Source organism: Wasmannia auropunctata, unplaced genomic scaffold (genome assembly GCF_000956235.1).
Source record: "Wasmannia auropunctata unplaced genomic scaffold, wasmannia.A_1.0 LD335981.1, whole genome shotgun sequence".
Lineage (NCBI taxonomy): Eukaryota > Metazoa > Arthropoda > Insecta > Hymenoptera > Formicidae > Wasmannia > Wasmannia auropunctata.
Genome location: NW_012026909.1, coordinates 338,475 through 360,230, shown reverse-complemented (window position 1 = coordinate 360,230; position 21,756 = coordinate 338,475). Strand labels below are relative to the sequence as shown.

Genomic DNA, 21,756 nt, shown 5'->3' with positions numbered 1-21,756 from the left:
TCTAGGGGGAGAGCGCATTCGCGTTCGAGAACTCCCCAGGTTCCCCTAGACCTCTTTAGGACGTTCTGGCGCGCCACGTTAGCGACTTCCGGCCGTCGGCCCTTGCGGAAGAGGTACGGCGGCCATTTTGCATTATCGGTTTTCGCGTGTGTGCGTGCGCGGTGTCGCGATCGTCGAGGTGTTCTCCTCCACTGCGCCCCGCGTATACTACTTGCACGTCGTGACTGTGACGGAGGATTTGTCTTCACGAAGAGGGGTCATCGCCGATAGCGACAAGTCTCCGGTAATCCCCGGCGAGGAAGGATGGGCCGCAAGAAGAAGAAGCAGTCGAGACCCTGGTGCTGGTATCCTTTTTCGTTTCCCCCCCAGGATGACTGCGTCAACGACGACGACCTGCAGCGGTCGTCGCTTTTACGTAACCGTGTTTTTGGACCGCGACGTCGGTTGCGTCGGGATCGCGATCGGCCGGTGATTTACGCAGCGGGTCGTCGATTTGTGCCCCTTTCCCGCCCCCAGAGAGGAGCTCGGGGGCGATCCGCGTTGCGGCGGTGTGTTCGTGTCCGCGGAAGGCGGGGAAATCGATACGCGGATTTCCTCGCGTCACCGCGACACGCGACATCTCTGTGTATACGTGTACGTGAGAGAGCGCAGCTGTTTCTCCCCGATGTCCTCGCGCGTACATACGCGCGACGCGTCGCACGATGATGTAACGCGCGACCGAGGGGCTTCCACGCGGAAGCGACCGAATCGGCCGTGGAGGATCGATGTTCCCTGCCCTACGAAATTGGGAATAATCGTTGTATCTTAGACCCGATGGTTCGCCCGCTTAGGTTTCCCATTTGTTGTCCCCCCCCCCCCTCTCACATAGCTGGCTGTTTTTATGTGGGACAATTGAAAATACCGATGACCTGTTTAGTGACTCTTAAAAATGTTTGAATGCCTAGAGACTTATGAATTAAATATAAGCCTAAGTTTCATAAAGAATGAATTGAGGGGAATCAATGGAATTTATTGTGTGGAGTCATGAGTAATTTGTATGAGTGCTTTGTGACAAATAGAAGTTGGAGAGATACATTGCTTCATTGTTTGAACAGGGATGTGTTTGAACAGTGTTAAATCTGTAAATTGAACGAAAAGTTTGAAAAGTTTCCACGAAAAGTTTCCACGTGGATGAGCATTTTGGAGTTTGTTTTATGATGACATTGCAAAAGTCAATTTAAAGGTTGACTCTAAAATTATCTAGTTTATTATATAATTATAATTATAATTATCTAGTTGTTATTATATAAAACTGTCTGTTTAGTTGTATAAATTACAAAAAATGGAAACTTGAAGGAAAAATTTTATTTGCAATGGTTTGCAATAGATTGGATTAAATAATACATATTTTTTCAGTCACTAAAGAGTTTCAAAGGTTTTTTTTTTTAAATAAAACTGATTTGTAAAAATTGAAGGTAATTTTGAAAAGCCTAATTTCAAAGAACAAATTGATCTTGAAAATTAGATCCTCCAATTTTTATCTCTATTTTTTTATTTTATTTTAATTTCCTTGCAAGCTGTGAATTCTTTTAGACTTATTATTTGTGCGGATGTTTCTTATCTAGGAGACCTGATATATAAAACTAACTATTATTTAAATGATATTCCGTAAATTTCCTTAACACCATTCTTCAAAAGGTATTGCAATCGTGAATTCGAAGATGAGAAAATACTCATTCAACATCAAAAGGCAAAACATTTCAAATGTCACATCTGCCACAAGAAACTGTATACTGGACCAGGACTTAGCATACATTGTATGCAGGTATGAGATTACAATTTTCTTAGTACTTTTTATGTCCTGTCTACTTAACATTATTTGAAGATTAACACGAGTCTCGTCCTCATAGGTACACAAAGAAGCGATAGACAAGGTACCGAATTCATTGCCAAATCGTAGCAATATCGAGATAGAGATTTATGGAATGGAGGGCATACCGCCGAATGACGCGAAGGAGCACGAGAGACAGCGAAACGGTGGTAGACCTGGCTCCCCGTCGTCCGGCGAGGATGAGCCCGTACAGAAAAAGGTGAAACCTGAGGGTCTACTAGGCTCTGCTCCAGGTGCGATGCCTGGTATGGGGGGCGGTCTACCCGGAATGCCACCGCAACCAGGTATGCCGCCGTTGCCAGGTATGGCACCGCATCCAGGCATGGCGCCGCATCCTGGTATGCCGCCGCATCCTGGTATGCCTCCAATGCATCCCATGATGCCAATGGGCCACGTAGGACCTCCATTTATGGGTCCAGGGTATGTACTCCTCAATTAACTATGCTATACATATATCTCAATGTACGCCTTGCCTTTATATTGATCTCAGTTTTCAATTTCTTTATTATAGATTTCCGATTATCCACCATTCATTTCACAATGCAATAATTTGTCTAGAATTCGAATAGAATTCAGTGCAAATTATAAGAACTGTCCAATTAGCTTTATTATTATCTTTAAATTTAATTCTTATTTAATTATATTTAATTAGATTCAAATTTAGCAATGTGTGTATTGTATTTGCCAGTATATTGAATATTTATACCTCTTTATACTAATCATAATTGATTAATAATTCTTTAACACGTTTATTTAAAAAATGCAAATAACGAATTAAAATTGAACTTGTTTACATAATTTAATCTTTTCTTTTTTTATGCAAATAACGAATTAAAATTAAACTTGTTTACACAATTTAATCTTTTCTTTTTTAGCATGATGCCCGGCATGTCGGGCATGCCTTCCGGTATGCAACCGCCAGTTTCGGGTGCATCGATGCCGCCGTCGCGTCCGTTGTTCCCGAGTGCCGCAGCCGTCTCGACAGCGGCATCGACTGCGGTATCGGTTACCGGAGGACCTCTCGGCACAGACTTCAAACCAATCACATCGGTGGCCGGCGGCGGCGGTTCCATAGGCCCGGTAAAGCCGACATTCCCCGCTTACAGTAGCGCCGGCGAACCCGCTGGCGGTAACGCAACGGGCAACAGCCTCGCCAACAGTGGCGATCATAAGGTGAATCTTATCGCGACCACAGGGGCCGCCAGTAAGATCATTCACCCTCCGGAAGATCTCAGTCTAGTAAGTTTATACTTTTATTCTTCAACTTTAGTTTTTGGATGATCGTTCCTGTTTTTAATTATAATCTAGCATCACATGGATATGAAATAATAAATGAAAAGATCATCTTTGAAAATAGTTCCCTCGAATAACGCTGAAATGCGGAAATTGCTGAAGCAAAATAGATTTTAAACAACGGATTCGTTTTTCAGGAGGAAATTAGAGCAAGACTGCCAAAGTATCAGCGTCGTCAAACAGACGAATCTGGACGATCGGCGCAATCGGAGGCGGTGGCGGTGGCGGTGAGCCAGCAGCAGCAGGTCGCCGCTATGCAACAAGCGGCAGCGCAGCAGCAGCAGGCGGTGCAGCAACAGCAGCAGCAGCAGGCGCAGCAGCAACAGCAGCAAGCGGCTGCTGCAAACGCGGCGGCCGCGTTTCAGGCGGATCAGCAACAGCGGCAGCAGCAGGCGGCGGCATTGAACGCGCTGCAGCAGCAACAGCAGAGGTTCCCGCGGCCGCCGCAGACGGTCATGGTACCGGCCTCAGCCGCAGCAATGCCAGTCAGCTCGGTCGCGTTGATGGCGCCCCTGATGCGACCCACCATGACCCTAGCCGCGCCTGCTCTCATTCACGGAGGTAACATGATGCGACCGCCCCCCATAGGCCTGCCACCAGGTAAGTGTCTGCGGGTTTGAGCTTTACGAAAAACTACCCGCCACCCCGTTAACTCCCCCCCCCCTCCCTTTCTCCTTCGCGCCCCTCACGACTCGACAGAGCTGCCCTACTGTACTTTTTGTCTCCTCTTGTCGTTGAAATTTGGAAATTTCACCTCTTTGGTATTTTTTGTTTTCTTACCAATTACCCCTCTCTCCCCCTTTGCCCTACCCCTCTTCCCTTACTGGCTGTTGAAGGTAACACGTTAATTAATGCACGAGAATAAATCATATCACGGTTTAAGTTTTCCTTTTTTTTTCTTCTTTTTTATCGCGCGTGAAGTTTCAGATAAAGTATATTGGATTGAAAGTCTTGCCCTATTCTCCTCGTTTTCGAGAACGACCTCCCCAGGAATGTTCTCTTGAACTTTTTCCTGCTTCAAGGATACCGCATACCCGTAATCTAACAAAATTGATTTTGCTGACGTTGTTTTAATGTAGAAAGGTCGTTTCCGATGGAATGTTTATATTTAACGACGATTCGGCATCATTAATTATCGAAAATTTAAATTTTTATATGTGTGACTCGCGCGATATGTTGAATCAATATGTTGATCAAGAGATATTTTTCAGGCAATAATTGAGTAGCTTCTGCAGGGTGGGTACTGCCGGTACCGGGAAAACCTGGAATTCTTAGGAAATTTCATTTTTACGCATAAAAATCATAAATTCCCATACAATTTTACTGGTACTCAGAGAAATTTTTTGAATTTTACTTTTAAATTTAATTTTATCCTTTTAGAAAGTGGCTCCATATCGAAGGATAAAGGGGCTTCATACTAAAAGAAAAATATAAAGAAAAATTGTTGACAGTTTTTTTTTACCAAAGATATGTATAAACAAATTTTTTATTGAAATGTTTGTTTCTTAATAATAATAGATCTTCCTTTTTTATTTTATATCTTTGTAGAGCTTTGACTATTGAGTCTATTATCTATTGAGTGTGGAAAGTGTTTTATATTGTATATTTGCTTTTTAATAGATATATACAGATAACACACACGAATTCATTCATAATTCAGTCATGTGTCATCACTCATTAATTTTCAGTTTATTTTGAGGTGTAAAAAGATTTCTTTTCAGAATTTTTAGAAAACAAATTCTTTTTGCATTTGAAAATGAACTTAATATTAATGATATATGACTTCTTTTTGGAATCTCTGTGTTACCTGGATAATATTATTTTAATTTAATAACTAATAAAAACTTAATAACTCAATATTAACGTATAGTTCCGTGATGTATATTATTCAATTAATATAATTGAATCCTAATTTAGAAAGATAAATTTTATCACTATGAATGATATTAATTGAATAATATACATTACAGAATTATTCCGGTAAATTATACATAAGCCGTATATTGTAGGCAAATTATTATATGGCATTTAATTCGTATTATTTCTTTTTAATACTATTTCAAATTTTATATTTAAATTTTGTGGCTTTTTTGTGATTACATGATTAAAGAATATTAAAAAGCGCATATAATAAAATAAATTTATTTTAAGATTAACATATACTATATAAGACTCTTCAATTTAATAAACGATAATTCGGAAAAAATAAATCAGGCGCTAACAGTCTAATAACGCAGAACTTAAATGAAACAATTTAATTTTCACATACATCTCCATACAAATCTTTCGTTACGTTATAATTCCGTTACGAAAGATTTTGTATGGAGATGTAACTACACATGTGAAGATTAAATTGCGTTATTAGACTCTTATGGCCATTTCTATTCAATGTAGATTAACTTTAATCTTGATTTAACTTATTTTGTATCTTTTTCTAGTTTTAAGAATTAGAAAAACATAAAAAGTAAATAAAACCGAGATTAAAGTTAATCTACATTGGTAAATATGGACATTAGTGCCTAATTTATTTTAAAGCTGTATTGAGAAATTCTCTAATCTTATCTGGAATTTTGAATAAATTTCCTGGAAAATCCGGGAATTCTCAGGGAATTCTTTCAATATTTGAGTACCCACCCTAATCTCTTTTATTGAGCAATTTAAATTTATTTATCGACAGATTCCATTGGAAACGATGTATATTATATTTTTTTACTTCGTAAACACAACCTTCATATATCACCTTTACCCAGTCCTACTCGGTCGAATAACTGAGAAAGGATTTTTCTTTCTACGAATGAGGAAAGAGAAAATGTCCGGATATTAACCAAACAATACTTGTGACATGCCTTAATTTAATTCAGTTACACGTTGCACTGCAATTTGCACTAATTATTCACGACAACAGCCATTCCTATTTTCTTTAAGTAAAAAAAAAACCTTACCAGAGAAAGACAACGGGAGCGTTGAGACAGATGAACAAGAAACAGACTTGACATTTAGGGGGGAAGGGGTCAGAAAAATTGACGACCTGCGCGAAATTGCGTACATATACCACTGACTCGGGACGGCAAAGAGAGAGAGAAAGCGAGGCGGGAAGAATATTGTTAACTGTTCAGATAGAAACTGTAGAGATCAAGATTCTCTCGACCGAAATGATACGCCACAGAATTCTCGACGACACTGCGTCTTGTAGTCCTTGTTCGTTTATACGTTTTAACGGTGCGTTTGCAGGGCGCCCGGTCACTCCTCGATGAGTGTCGAACGAACCCAGTCTGGTTACTAAAACCGTGTTTTACAATACAAGCGCTACAAGGTTGGTCCTTAGCAATTAGCATGCGGTGACATGGCCTATATCTATATACATATATATATCTATATATATATATCTTGTTATATTTATTATTATTATTCTTATATATTGTTGATTAATCTTGTCATCATTGTCATTAATACACCTATACATGTATACGCGCATATACGTAATATATATATAGTGACTCCCGAAAACTCGGAATGACGGGTGGTATAGGAAACTGTGTTCGGAGCCGCTTTCGCGAGCCACCGTGTATATATTTCTGTATATTCGTAATATTTTATCACTGGGCAGGTAGGTCGAGCGGCCAATGTTCCTTCTTCCATCTTAATTCCAATTCACTTCAACACCGACTTACTACTTTTGGATACGTTTGTTTCTCCCGATCTGAGAATGCCGATCACAGATTAAAGTAACGAGAGAGAATCGATACTGAAAGGTATATAGAGAGAGCAGCTGTATCGCTGAATGATCGTTCACATATCCGTCGTATTGATCAAAAAAATAATGCTTATCACGATAAAAATATAAATCTGATTGGATACTTTAATTATTATACATGATTAATGAATATGAATATATTAGTAAATGATAATTAATAAATAATGGAAATAATTGGGGCAGAACAATAAGCGTCAGTCTTAATTGCATTATGAATTATTAATCAGAAAATTATTGCACTTTTTATTCGCTACAAGACTGCACACGGTATTATTACTAAATTTGTAATCATACGTTTACAAATTAGAATTATAATTGATTACTTTTATAATTTTTTTATTATTTGATATAGAATTTTGATAATTATTTAATCAAATTATCAATTTTTGTCTTTCGAGATTTTATTCTAAGAGGTTTATATGATTGTGAATTATTTTAAAAATGTATATTAAATTTCTCGACAGATTTTTGTCAATCGATCATTCACTGATACACCTATCGTAAATAAACATTTTTATCGTAATACTTGTATTTCCATTCACGATTTCGCAGTTTTGTACATAAAAAAAAATTTGTTTGCAATAGTTTTTTGATTTCTATATACAGTTTCCTAGTACAGTTCCTCGTACAGTTTATTACACGGAAGACAAAGAAAGACTCTCCGGCCGCTCGGCCGTTACAGTTTTTATACATCTCTTTCATGTATGATTTCTTTGTTTCCTTTTCCGTTCCGTTCTCAGCTTCTTTATTCACACTCTCTCGATTTAACCATATTACTCTTCTTACGACTCACATACGCCATTATTTACCTCGCCAGCAGCCGTGTTACCATCTTGTCTCTTCAGTATTACTTATATATTATATATAGCTTGGAATCCTGGTGTTGTGATACAGTAGTGGAGAAACTGCTTCCTTGGGCACGGTACTGACAGTCGTTCGAAGTTGTCGTTCCAAAGTGATAAGAGAAACAAATGAATAATTACAAAACGATAATTATTTTTCTCTCGCGATCTGTCCCTTCCTTCTTCGCATTCGATAAGTGATCACTCTGATGAGTCAATTGTCGATCGCAGTCACTAATAATATCGATTTCAATTTTTCACATTATACGAAATATCGCGGATTTACCGAATCACTTTTTTTATCCATTGATTCTTTGACCATTTTTTTTGTATTCTGAAGGAATTAATAATTTTTAAATTATGAAAAAGAAAGAAAGTTGAGCTTTCAAGATTTAAACAATAGAACTTATTTCGAAGTTGAGATTTAAGTAAAGTTTTTATTCTTTAATTTTATACAGACTTCCCTTCAACAAATTTACGACTTAAAAATTATCAAGATATGCAGATTTGACGTTCAAAGTTACAAACTTGTAAAGAGCGAAGGTATCTTTTACTTAAAAAGGAAAAAAAAGAAAAGAAAGTCGATTTCCAAATTGTTCAAAGAATCCGTGAGTGAAAAGTGGCTCGCGAAATCTGGGATGCATTGTGGAAATAAAACACAGCGAATGTAAAAAGAAAGGCAAAACGAGGTATCGCGAAGAGGGAAGGGATCGAATTGCGTTCTCACTGTGCTCGCCGGTGCATTTTATTTATTATTACTTTTTTTTTAATTTTCTTCTCATGGAAAGTAAAAAAACTAGCAACGAGAACGAACGTAATGTATCTCCCTCACACCATAGCCTAGCTTTTGTGTTACACAATGAAAGATTTTAGATAAATTGAGCCGAGCAACAGTAAGTAAACGACTTCACGTTACCTAGTATATCACTCTATTGCGTTCAATCGAGGGTCCGTCCGATTAACACGATTTTTCTCTTTATTTATATGCTCATCGTGAGTATCGTCAAATTAAAAAAAAAAAAAAAAGACGTAACAAAAGAGAAAGCAAGAAGACGACAGCGCAAGTAATAGAAGAAATTTAATGTCGATTTTTTTCTCTCGCGTCGGGATGTGATGCTCTCGAGAGCTTCGAACCAATTACTTACACGCTGCTCGATTGTCACAAAACGAGCAATGCCGTAATTCTCCTCGAGGGTCTCGTGACTAAGCGCGTTTTTGGCGGCGATGTCCTTGTTGGAAGAGGTCGGCTGACAGCTGAACGATCCCTATATACGCGGACTTCCGTAATACGGTCCGCGATGTCGAGCCGATGTTGCGTCTTCCCCCCCCCCCCTTCCGAGTGAGACTCGTTCCTTGTATGGTGTGAGGTTTTTCTCTGTGTGGTACCACCTACTTGTCAGTTTTTGTTTTGTGACTTGTATTGCGTATGCGGCGCACTGCATGCTGAGCTGAGTTCTACGTACGTTATGTACCTATCGTATATATACGCATATATAATCTAGTTTGGCGATTCGCATTGATTCAGCGATTGCTGCTGGGTAGAACCGTAGTACATACGTGGAAATGACTGCCGAGAAACAGATCGACCGCGGGTGGCGTCCAGTCCTTACGGGCTTTTGCCTGGGGAGACAAGGAGATCACGTCGCGAGGAAAACACGGCTTCTCTTGGAGGTCGAATTCACGTGAATTCACGCTCGGCCGGCTAACGCTTACCTTGGCAATCGCGGGAGAGACAGATTGCTCGAGAGGGCAAAGCGCACTCCGAGCGATCCAGAGGAGAGACTAAACGGAATTGATATCTTGCGGACTTATCCCAATACATACGTACTTCTTTCGATGCAATAATCGTTCGGCTGTCAGGCAACTTCCCTTTCAGCGGAACATGAGTCTGAATTGTGGTTGTGAATCTGAATACACGAATTAAATCAAAAAAACATAATTAGATTAGTTGAGTCTCAAATAAAGGAATTTAATTCACTTATAAATACTAATTGAAAAAAATTTATGTAGTAATAATTAAAAAATATGTAAATATATAAATCTTCGTAATTTAATCTTGCTATCTAAATCTGAATCAGTGCATGGTCACTGATTATCAATGGTTACTCATTGAATGCATCAGTCCCAAGTGTTTCACTGGTAATCAGTGAAATTATAGATTAATATTAATAGTTTAATTATAGATTATTAGTGAAATTATAGTTAGATTATAGGTACTGACTCAATCATGTGATTTTTCAGTACTTTTCCACTGATTCAGATTCAGAGAGTGTGACTAAAATAAATTTTTGTTTTTAAAGATTCTAATTCTTTTTTAAAAATTAACATATTTTTATGTTCTAAACTAAATTATTTCGGAGAATTATTTTCTAATTTATCGAAAAAATTTTATTCTCTAAAATTTTATTCGAAGCGCCACGACGATTCTGTGACTTATTTTGCGCTGAAGATCGCGTAGTCCTCCAAAAACGAGCACGGTACATGATGTAGTAACAGAAACTATCAGAAAAACGATACATTAAACAAAAAAAATTAAAACTGCGCACTAACGCAACACACAGGACCCATAATTATCTTGTAACGTGAACAGTCGCGACGTAAGTATACCTGGGGATCCCGGTCCCCAATTAAAAGAGAGTGCGAGAGAAAGATCCCATTATGGGATCCTGCGAATAGAGACGTCGTCTCGTTCGGCGGCGTCGGGCTCGAGTAATCAAAAAGCACGTGTATGCCGCACGTGGGCAACGTACTGTTTTCTTTGCCCCTCCCCGCGACATTCGATCGCGGGTCGTACTAATCTCTCGCTGCGTTGCTTTGCAGGCATGCTAGGGGCCCTACCACCGGGTGCCGCGATGCATCCGGCCTTCGCCGCCGCGCCGATGGGCTTTCCGGGACCGATGCTGACGCCGATGATGCATCCACGCTTCAGATGATCGCCCCCCATGGACGGGCCCAATCCCCCGCCGCTGCACTTCGTGCTGTGGGCCCGCCCCTAATTTTCGCATGGGGTCTGGACCTGATCGAGGAAGAGAGACACATAGAGTCACATACACAAACGAGAGAAGGAGAGAAAGGGGAGAAATGATGATGAGAGAGTGAAAGAGAAAGAGAGGAAGCGGGAAATAATCTGCACGATAGATTTGTTCCCCGTCAATTCTCTCTCACGATCTGTTTTTTTTTCCTTTTTTTTTTATTATATTGTTGAGAGGAGAGACGGAGAAACAATACTGAGAGAAAGCGAGAAAAAGAGAGTATGCGTGCGTGTGCGTGAAAAAAAGGGAAAGAATGGAAGAGAGAAAGAGACACACGCACTCACATAACGTCATCGACATCTGAGAGAGGATTTCCTTCGAAGAAGTCGGGTGCGCGCTGGAAACGGTCGGCTTTTATCGTTTTTCCCTCGCCCCCTTATGCTACTCTACGAAATAACGAAGCGGACGGCGCGAAATGTTAATCATTCTTATATCGACTGCAAGTGTGCGTGTGTGTGTATATGCGCGCACCCACGCTATGTTGGTCGTGTGCCAGGTGAGCTAACAAAACTCGAGCAAGTTTCCATCGCCTTTTTCTACGGAATGAAATAATAACGAAATAATCGCACTGTAACAACACCGTCGTTTGCCCTGCGCGGAAATGCCAGCGCGAACCATCTCTATCTCTCTATCTCTCTATCTATCTATCTATCTATCTGTTTGTCTGTCTGTCTGCCGACTTACCTCGCAATCTTTCTATCTGCATCGGACAACCATTGTATTACAGTCCGCTGGTATGTCCGTTGCGATGACAACAACGCGGCGCGCAAAAGACATTATCCTCTCGTACGAGAAGGGTCAATCGAGATAATCCGAGGATTCGGTACGGAAGTTGGTGCGTGTCTCGCAATTTGAGGTCAGTCTAAATATAAAAAAAAATTGCATCTTAAAACAAGCTTTTTAAATTACGAATTTATCGCTTAATTTCCGTAACGAATCCTCTAATCATCGACGCGAGGTAATTGTGACGCCGCTGAAATTTTCAGTGACAAGAATAAGTCTTTATATGCAGACACCGAATCCTTGATAACTCTAATTTTTCTCGAGTACTTTATAAATATACGTGTAACTTCTTGAATATGGTTGTGTAAATAATGCATACCGGTATTTTGGTATTACGAAATTTGGACTCGGAAACGAGAGATTAATATAAATTTGATATATGATAAAATAAAGAGAAATGTTAGAAAAAAAAAATTTATTTATTTTTAAGAAATATACAAAAATGAAATTCCTCTAGAAAAACACATTGTTATGTATAACGTGCAATACGATTCATTGTTATTGGTCTGAAATCTTCAATCAAACGCGTTAAGACCAATTCTATCGTTGAAAAGTCTGACTGGGTCACATTTACCTCCCGTAAAATTGATGATTGACCCCGCGGTTCTTCAGGAAGTGATTGTACCTTCAACAACGACGAAGTGCCACGTGCTTTCCCCTCTTAAAGACGTTTTCCTCTTTACGCGCATTAGACCGTTTCCATCACGCGCTGTTCCCCTCAGTCTCCGCGCACCTGCAGTGTCCTCTTGGAGAGGCGCGATCGCGAATAAGGTGGCGCTTCACGCTGCAGCTGGATGATGACTCGCTTGACTAAGTAGAGCCCGAGATGAGAGAGTAGACTCTCGGAGACAGTTCCGTTCCGTTTGATATTTCGAAATCTTTTTTTTCCTACCTCGATTTGTCGAGTAAAACGCGAGGTAAGAATTCTCGGAGGAATCGAAGACGCGAAAGTACCTGACTTTTTTTTTTTTTTAAAGATGAAAAAGGAAATTAGACTTGTATTCTCGGCGAGAACACGGAAGAGATTTATATTTTATTTTAGACCTTGGAGAGTTCGAAAAAAAAAAAAACATGAAATAATAAATTCATGTATAGTAGATATTTCGAAACACTCGCAGGTAAGTAGGCATCAGGCCACGTGATCTATTTATTATGTATATTGAAAACCAGGTTTGTAATTTGAGACAATTATCAAATCTGTAGTTAGCTATTAACTATTAGCTTTGCTTTTTATTTTATTTTTTTAATTGTTTTGTTTTGGATTAATTCTACGCGGCGCATCTTCGATTTCTCCGTGATAGAATTAGCGTGTGTATTTCTTTTTTCGGACAAATAGATTATACAAATCTCAGAATTATTACGATAATGACGAAGGGACGTGTAATGATGACAGATGATAGGTACGATACACATTTAACTTAACCGGGTCTCACCAAATTGCAGTATCATATAGAATCAAGAGCATAGCATCAACGGTAAAAGAGAGATCGGGTGTACCTATACGCGTTACAGTTTTGAAAACACATTTTTTGCTAGCCGCAGTGTGAAGATTCGGTCGCCTCAGGTTAGTCTGTCGCAAATTTTATTTTGTTATTACTCCGAGTCGAGTCGAGGCACCCTCACGACGCGCGCAGCAAAATCACGAAATTAACTACGAAAAAAATTTGAATTTTTTTAATCTATAAAATTTTTTACCAATCTACAAAATTAATTTACACAACTTCCAAATTGTGGCCTCGATAAAATTCTTGACGAATTATTTAAGAATCGAGTTTGAGAAACTGGATGACACTCGCAAATATCGCGTGCTGTAGTTTCGCGATTTACGGTAAACGAAGGTGTGAATTTAAGTAGGTGACAAATAATTTTTACGCGTGCGAAGGAGTCGAGGTTTCGAGATATGATTTTATCAATTGATTTTTGTACGCGAGGGCGATCGACTCGGCTCAAGGAAAGCAGCCTCCCCCTTTTTTCCCCCTTTGCCAAAAGGAACAATGTTGGCGACGCATGAGTGAGTGGTAAGTACGGAGGGTGCTCACGGAATCGAACACCAGCTCTCTACACTCGACTCACGCCGTTTTCTTCACTTTTCCTTTACCACGGTCTCGCCGATTCTCACGCCGCCGGTCGTAGAGCGTGACCCGTCACGCCGAGTCTCGGGCAGACTCTTATATCTCGTGATTGTTTTCGTCATTTTCTAAAATCCGCTTCTACTGTACGTGCATCCGTCTGTAAGACACTTGAATACGCGAATTGTTCTAGCTTAGTATTAATATAGTCTCGAATATAATTGCGCACCTTGCTCTACGATCGGACGACACGCCCAATTCCCCCCCCCCTCTTATTCCTCTACGCAGAACTTGGCGAACCTTTCCTACTCTGTCTACAAAACTTGGCACTTCCCGAACTTACTTTTATCTCTCGTTCACTTTACATCTTACCTTCTGTCTACTATTAACTATATACGCTCTTATCGGTTTCTACTCAGGGTGTCTATTGATAACGCTGACCGGAATGTCGGTTGAACTACGGTGAAATTTTCCGTTGCTTCTTGTACCGTTAAGTCCATCTGTAAGAGACACACCGTTCCTGCAAACTGTAAAAGATTGTGCTTTAACTCTCTACAGTTGGTTGAGAATAATTGTATCGTTTTAATGTCTTTTAGAGCAGTTAAAAGTATTTATCGATGTCGCGTTAATTTTAATCTTAAGCACATCGTTTGTCTCTTTCCGGAATTAAGAGCCAAACAGAGAGGAAGAATAAGGTCGGGATCAAGAGTGAGATTCACATCGGCGAGAGCAACGATACGTATCGTTTTTATCGATATCGGCCTTTGTCGATTAATTTTCCCAGGTCGGCTCGTCGTCGATCCCTTTCTAGAGAAAGGGAGAAAGTAAACCAATTAATTAATTAGCGAAATTCAATGGTACGTGTTCGTCCGTTGTCACACACCGAACTTAAACTTTTCGGCACAGTTTTCCGTTTTTATAGGTCTCGATCGATTGACTCGTCCCGTCACGGGGCAAAAAAAAAATCGATCTAAAATCGGGCCGAGATTTTAAGCGAACGATAAGCGGAAGATTATTATCGCCCGTGTGCACGCAGTAGATTGTTTACACCGCCGTGATCGTTCGATGACGCGCGTTACGTGGGCGCGGTGACGAGGATTTTTTTTTACTTCCTGTGTTGTTGTCTTCAGTAGGCACCCTGCTGCTGGTTTTCGTTCTTTCGACCACCACCCTCGCCCACTGTCATCGTCCGGTACTACTACCGACGTCTCCTCGACCAAAAAAAAGAAAAAAAGAGAAAAAGATACAGCAAAAAAAAAACAAATAGAAATGAAAATGAAAACAGCATTGAAAGCGCGCCGTACAACACGTGTACGTACCAAAACATGATCTACGCATCGTTATTATAATTCCTTTATTTTTCAGGGGTTGTCTTTCCGAATCTCCCCCGCGAAAAACGCACTATCGCTTTACTCTCTTGCAAATAACAGCGCCTCGTTCGCGACCGTTCCGAGGGCCAGGGATTGTTGACTGCTCAAGGATACAAGTAAAATTTTATTAAGATTTATAAGACCATTAACGAACGATCTCTTTTTGTCAAGTGCCTGTTTAGATGAATATCGGAATCGAGAGACGAGGCTTTTCGAAAGAGTAAAAAATCGGGGGAAAGAAAAAGAAAGTTGACGATTAGTATACATAGAGCTATCATCAGTTACATAAATATCGCACTCGTGTTATGTAAAGCTGTCTTCAAATGACTAATCGATCCATCGGAAATCGAGCCGGGTTTTGCTCGCGCGATTTTCCCTCGAAAATAGAAAAATGAACGTAGAAAATATTTTATATAATTATTTATATATATATGTATAATTATAAATATACATATAATTATAAATATGAATATCATAATATATATTATTAAATATAAAAAAGGAAAATTTATATGAATTCGTGAATTGCGTGTCATTTTTTTCTCAAGGATTCTCAATTAGATGTGAGATAGATAAAGTCGCGTGAGCCAGACCCGCAGATTGCCCTCGTTTTTTGTTTTGTTTTTCTTTTTTTTTTTCTTTTTTATCTTCGTAAAGAGAGAAACGCGTTCACGCGAAGCCTCGCACTCCGGCGATTCGGCAGGACAATCTAACAGCAGAATTTGGAGATGTAGAAGTTCTGTTATTTATTGAGTGTCATATTATCGACATGTTCCGAATAAAATAAAGAAGACGTTCTGTGGAAAGCTCGAAAGTTTTGGGCATAGTCTGCTGTTCTGGGATATATGTCGATCTTCGCGCAATCAGTTTCCTCGACTCCGCCGATTTCGATTTCACTTTCGTGACAAGGTCGACAAAGGAATCTCACGCGCGTCGCGCTTTTATAATTATGTGTACTCCAATACGTTATTATACATCTTGCAACTTACCTTTTTTTTTATCCGACTCGAGGATCGAACAGTGATGTGATTTTTCACAATCACACGACGTCACCGCTGGATTCCGTATCCCAGAATTGCGGGCGACAGCCACATATTGTTTCAACCAATCACAGCAATCTCATCGCTGTTGGACCTAATCGGTCCCTTGCCTCAAGGCAGGCGATTGTTTGGACCTACCGTCCTAGAGTCGAGGCAACCGAGTCGCAACCTCCCGATTTTTTCTCCGGTCGGAATCGTACAATCCGACGGGAAGAAAAGCGCGAACGAGCTCTCCTCCTGGAAATTTTCAATTTCCAATTTTGGAAACTCAAGCAAGAGGTTGGAAGGGGGGCGTATAAGCAAAAATCGCGTATAAATAAAAACTCCAAGTGGATTTTTATTTTTTATCGATTTTTATTTTATTTCAAAATTAACGTCACCCGTGTTTCGATTCAATATAACTCGAAGTTATTCTAGATTTTATAACATCAAAGTAGATTTTTATTTTAATTTTATTGACTATTAATGTGTGCAATTTTCTTCATACACTTTTCACGCGATAAAATGTTTCAAACGTATTTTTAATCAGGTTTTTGCTCGCACATTCTCTTCCAAGACAGCGGCTCGATTCGGCTTTTCGAATTGCATACGATGCATCAGGATTGAAGAGGAAAAAAAAATGAAATCGGGGAGTGTGACGGTTCTCGGCTTGGCGGACGCGTGGCTGGACCGAGAAACAATATTAATCGTAATAATCGGTTAATGAACCGCGGGTAAATCGTATTAACCGATCGATCGTTCGGAACGTCGAAACGAGAGAAGATTAATTGTGTTTAGATGTGTAGAGCGATGCAATTAGCACGTATCTCTTGTCGACGAATTTTAATCCTTTCAAGACGCTTTCTGATCGCTTGGCTTCTGTAGAAAAACACGCATCCTTAATTAACACTACCATTACGATTGGCAATTATTTAGGTATTATCTGAGCGTTTTTAACTCCCGTCCGGAGCGGAGTCCGGGTATTTTTTTCAGGTCCAAATCTCTATAATTAATCTTTGAATAAAATTTAAAAGGTGGGAATATAAATATTTATATATATTTATACAGATACTTTATTAATGAGATAATAAAATAATTCCGTAAAAAAAATCTTTTGTTTCATGCTTTTCTTATTCGAGAATCATTATTTTGCATTACTTATTTTTACATCTAGTTTATATTTAATTGATCTTTCTAAAAAGAAATATTTTTCCAAATACGAGAATTTAATAATAAAATTTATTTCGAAATAGAATTTTTATTAAACATAAAAAAACTCTGGTCCAATGATCCAGCAATCATCAGCTATAGCATTTCTGTCGTACTATTGATTAAATAATCCCGTTACTTGAAAGATTACCAATTGTTTTCCAAATCAGTAATTTTCTAAAATTTTCTATACATTTTTCTTATTATTTTACCGCAGTATCTTCAAAGTGTCTCGAAAGGATTAACAATGCGTAATTATAATTTGGTTATTCGCGTCACACAAATGTTTTCAAAATTGTCTGCACTTGAAATTTTTTTTTTTTTTTTTAGTTAATGGCAAAATTTGCAAGAATAAATTTCCGCCGAACAAGAATTTCGCGGCTCTCGTCTTCGACAGTTCGATCGTATCGTAGAATGCTTAGCTGGTTCTCTCTCTCTCTCTATATATATATCTATATTATATGTGTATACCGATATCGTCCTGTACATCCCTTGCGCTCGCGCGCAAGAACCTCGCCTTCTCCTTCCGTTCCTTTTTTAATATCCTTTTGTCCCCCCCCCCCTACCCCTCTTTACGCTAATAATGTCTTTACACTTGGTGACAGCGGATGCACGATATTCGCTCTCGTGGGGATCGCTTTTGCTCGACGAACCGGTAACACGGTTTCGCTCTTTGTCATCCTAATACTATTATCCCGCGACTCGGTCCATTCGGGAATAAAACGCACTTCTTCGGGCTCGCTCCGACGTCCCCCTCCCTCGTCGATCTCAGGGTATTATCATGATCGCGGCTGTTATTTTATAATGAGATTAAATAAATCAATTAAATCGGGAGTGGTCCGCTAAATCTCGTCCGGGCATTCAATATAATTTTTTTTTTCATTTGAATAAATATCTATTCTTCTTACGATCTTCGTAATTATGTCACGTTATTTGTAAAACAATTAGTACATCTAAGCAAAAATTGGCATTTCACATTTTAATGTTTTTATTATTCTCGAGTGAGCTTGTATCTCTCGCGATTTTATTTCAATGATTTTTCATAATTCTAATAACACTTAATAAATTTTTAGGAAGTACAATTCCTGCAAATTTGTTCTTAACGTTTCGGCTAATCCTACGTGTAAATAAGAAATTCGCGCGAATCACGTGCGTAATTTTCCGTTGCATTAAACTCGACGATGCGTCAGCGAGGTGTTTCATCGCGCGTTCACTTAGACATTTAACAGCGCGATGTTCTAAAACCGCTCAGCCAGCTTCGGTTAATAAACCCAACGACGTATTAGAGAGCCAATTTACGCGCAATTTCAACGGCCACTTTAACTTGGACGTGCTGAAAAAGGAAAAAAAAAAGGAGGCCTCTCGCGAGAAAGCGAGGCCGACTTTTCGCGAATCGGCCGCGATCGTTTTAGCGAGAGGAGGACGATTTTGCGGATCGAGGAAAAGACGAAAGTCTCTCGTCCCTGCACACGTCGCTTTATCTCCGAAGCGTGGACCGACCGCGGGCATTCTAGACGTAGCTTTCTATCCTTCTACAACCTTGTTGTTTTCAGCCGACTGCGTTACGAGCAGAACGGACAATAATGATCGAGGAAAGAAAGAGAGGGATATGAGAAAAAGAAAAGTTGCGAAGTGACACGAGTGTGTGTATCCCATTCAGACTGATCAATAAAATCATTTCGGAGCAAGAAAACACCGGGTGATTGTACGATCGAAGTCGCGGCGTGTCGGCGATCGGCGAAAATCGACGATCGCCCGACAAGGGACGGAAGGGTAGGAAGAAAAGAAAATGGAGATTGATCGAAGAGAGTGAAAAGATTAGGAGGAATCAGGCTGTGACTTCGAGCGTGACAGCCGCTCGTCTATTTTATTTCTGCTACATGATCCTTGACCACAAGAGAATGTTTCATCGTGTTAGAAGCAGTGTTAGCATAACAAGCGGGCTCTAATCGAATTAAATTTACAATTGGGTAAATTGAACAAATAGAAAATAAAATTATATATAATAAAAAAAATTTTAACAACTGAAATGAGAAAACAACAATGTCAAAGCGGGTCTTAAAAGTACTTAATAATATTTTTATAATGTAGATCTACAATTCAAGCACTTTTTTTCAGTTCAAGCAAACTATATTTTGTGTCGAGTATTTGTTGATTTGAAAACACAGCTCTGAATCTGGAGTAATATAATTAAATTGATAAAGCAATTTAATAATTTAATAAACATCCTTGTAAATCCTATAAAAAAGAATTTAATTTACTAAAAATTATTTATTTATATTTATATCAGGCTTGAGAAGACTAAATTGCATATATGGAATATGTTAGTTTTAGTTTGCGATTGAGGAACAGCCGAATTAAAATCGTCATTAAATGGAGTAAATTAAATTTGCAAGTAAGAAATTCGAGTCGAGCCGAGGGTGTTGCGTAAGGCTCGTAATTATGAGAACTGAATTGAATTGAACAACAGTGACGGATTTATCGTCTCGCGCGAATGACTCTGTAATTAAATCAAGTCTGCGCAGTTCGCGTAGGCCCAGGGAAAAAGATCGCTCTGATAACTTGATCCGAACTTAAGTAGATAATCTCACTCTGCGAAAGTGGTTCACCGCGGTAACTTTCTATGAGACCGTGGTTTCTCATCGCTTTCGCGTTCATTTCCCTTCCCTCTCTCGGGCGGAAAATAATCTCTGCGATTACGAAAATTTATGGGATGATTTTCATTTCCATCTGTTCGATCGCGGCAGAAATCCTTGTATCGGCGATGTATCGGCGTGTGTCGAGCTCTCCGCGTAAAAAAGTTTCGTTACATTGCAACGAGGCGAAGAAATCCGCGCAGAAAAGTCACGAATGTTGTAAACTCGTGGTATCCCCCCCCCCCCCGGACGCTCACAGATGATTGCGGGTATACGAGTCGATACAACGGTTAAATAATTTTGCAATTTTTTTGTCTCGTCCCGCGATGAAATCGACAATCGAAGGCCTCACTTTCGAGCCGTTCCGAAGATCGTGTCTTGCATAATGTGCATTGTTGATGGTGAAGCGTCTCCGCTCGAGATGGTTTGGCAGTAAACCTGCGGTAGAAATTGATGCGACGACGGTTTAGCCGTGGGCGAGAGATTATACAACGACGTTCGGCCACGGGCGAGAGCGAGTTGGCGGACACTCCTGCGAATGCCGATGGCATAGTTCGAAAGTCAAATGCCACATGCTGCCTTTTCTGCGAATCAATAGGCGCTTCTCGCAGGTAAGCCTCCTGTGTATACATATATATATACGTATCGATTCTATGCCGGCGCGATATATCCAGGCCGACGAATTTTCCTTTGTTCTACGAAACACACCGCGATCGCATGTTGAGCGTACGGTGTAATTGGTGTGACCCTCCCCTCCCTCTCTCCTGCAATTTAAAAGGACATCCGGTTTCGGTGCTCCCTAACATATACGGTCGCCGTAATATCGCCGAGGTCGACGTTCGCGACTGCCACGCTCGCATAATGTATCACGACTGGTGAATGAAGTGCGAGGTACGAGCGAAGCTGTAAGTATTTTTCATTCATCCGGCGGTCGTTCGCTCGTGTTAAGACGCGATATAAACGATAAACGCGAGAGTGTAATAGTTATGACCTTATAACTTCATCATCGCGATAGGTTTCATGAGAGTTCATGCTCTTTTCAGATTTCTTAAGGCTATCGATAAATATTTACACTAATCGCGTCGGAATTTTTTCTTAAATCGAATTTATTTGATAATTCTTGCTTCCAATAATACCTTAATTATACTATTGTATATATCTTATATTATCGTATTATACTATAATTGTAATTAAATATTAGTTATTCCGCGCTCATTGCAGATGATCTAAAATTTTATAAAATTATTTTCACAATTTATTTTTGAAGAAAATAGATATAATTTTATGAATTATATCTTTTTTTTTTTTAATTTCTTTGTTGATATATTGATTTTTATTCTACTTTATTTCATAACGATTGTAAAGTTTATCCTCACGATGATATCTTCGCGTTCTTTTGACGAAGATACGTAATTACAATTTGAACAACGTGACGACATTGAGAACGTTAATTACATGATTGGACGTAGGAAAGAGCTGCTTTTCCGCTGATTGAACGTTTTGATTAACGTCTATCGCTCGGAGCTCAGAGCCGGTAAACTGGTCGCCAGTTTAAAACGAGCTTCGCTTGCGGCGTGCCTTTAATCAGGATCGTTTAATCGACCGAGAGACTTTTAGGCCGTAACTATACGCGATCAAAATATGCCCGTCTTCCGGGTGTTGGTTGAGATAAGACTTGTACGACTTTCATAAGCTCTCCGATTGACCCGAGGCAGAAACCGATTAAATTATATTCTACGACACGTCTTAAATACGACTACGACAAACATGAGGAATAATTGTAGAAAATGTTTTCGCAATTTCGGGGATTAAAGGATTCGAAGGTTTTTAATCTTTTATCATATTAATGTGGTGTAATAAAAGATTAGAGGCGAGGAAG

The 21,756-nt window shown here is 39.5% G+C and overlaps 1 protein-coding gene across 2 annotated transcripts; it reads left to right on the top strand.

The window, feature by feature from the left end:
- The first annotated feature begins 150 nt into the window (after window positions 1–150).
- On the top strand, window positions 151–14,887 carry LOC105454590 (BUB3-interacting and GLEBS motif-containing protein ZNF207). Of its 2 annotated transcripts, none has more exons than XM_011697304.1 (6): window positions 151–344; window positions 1,678–1,804; window positions 1,890–2,290; window positions 2,746–3,109; window positions 3,301–3,763; window positions 10,580–14,887. In XM_011697304.1, the coding sequence occupies exons 1-6, from the start codon at window positions 304–306 to the stop codon at window positions 10,690–10,692; spliced, it is 1,509 nt and encodes a 502-aa protein (XP_011695606.1). In that variant the 5' UTR covers window positions 151–303; the 3' UTR covers window positions 10,693–14,887. The 2 variants fall into 2 exon arrangements, with proteins under 2 accessions (XP_011695606.1, XP_011695607.1); XM_011697305.1 differs by lacking the exon at window positions 10,580–14,887 and adding an exon at window positions 6,395–8,067.
- The last annotated feature ends 6,869 nt before the right edge of the window (window positions 14,888–21,756 follow it).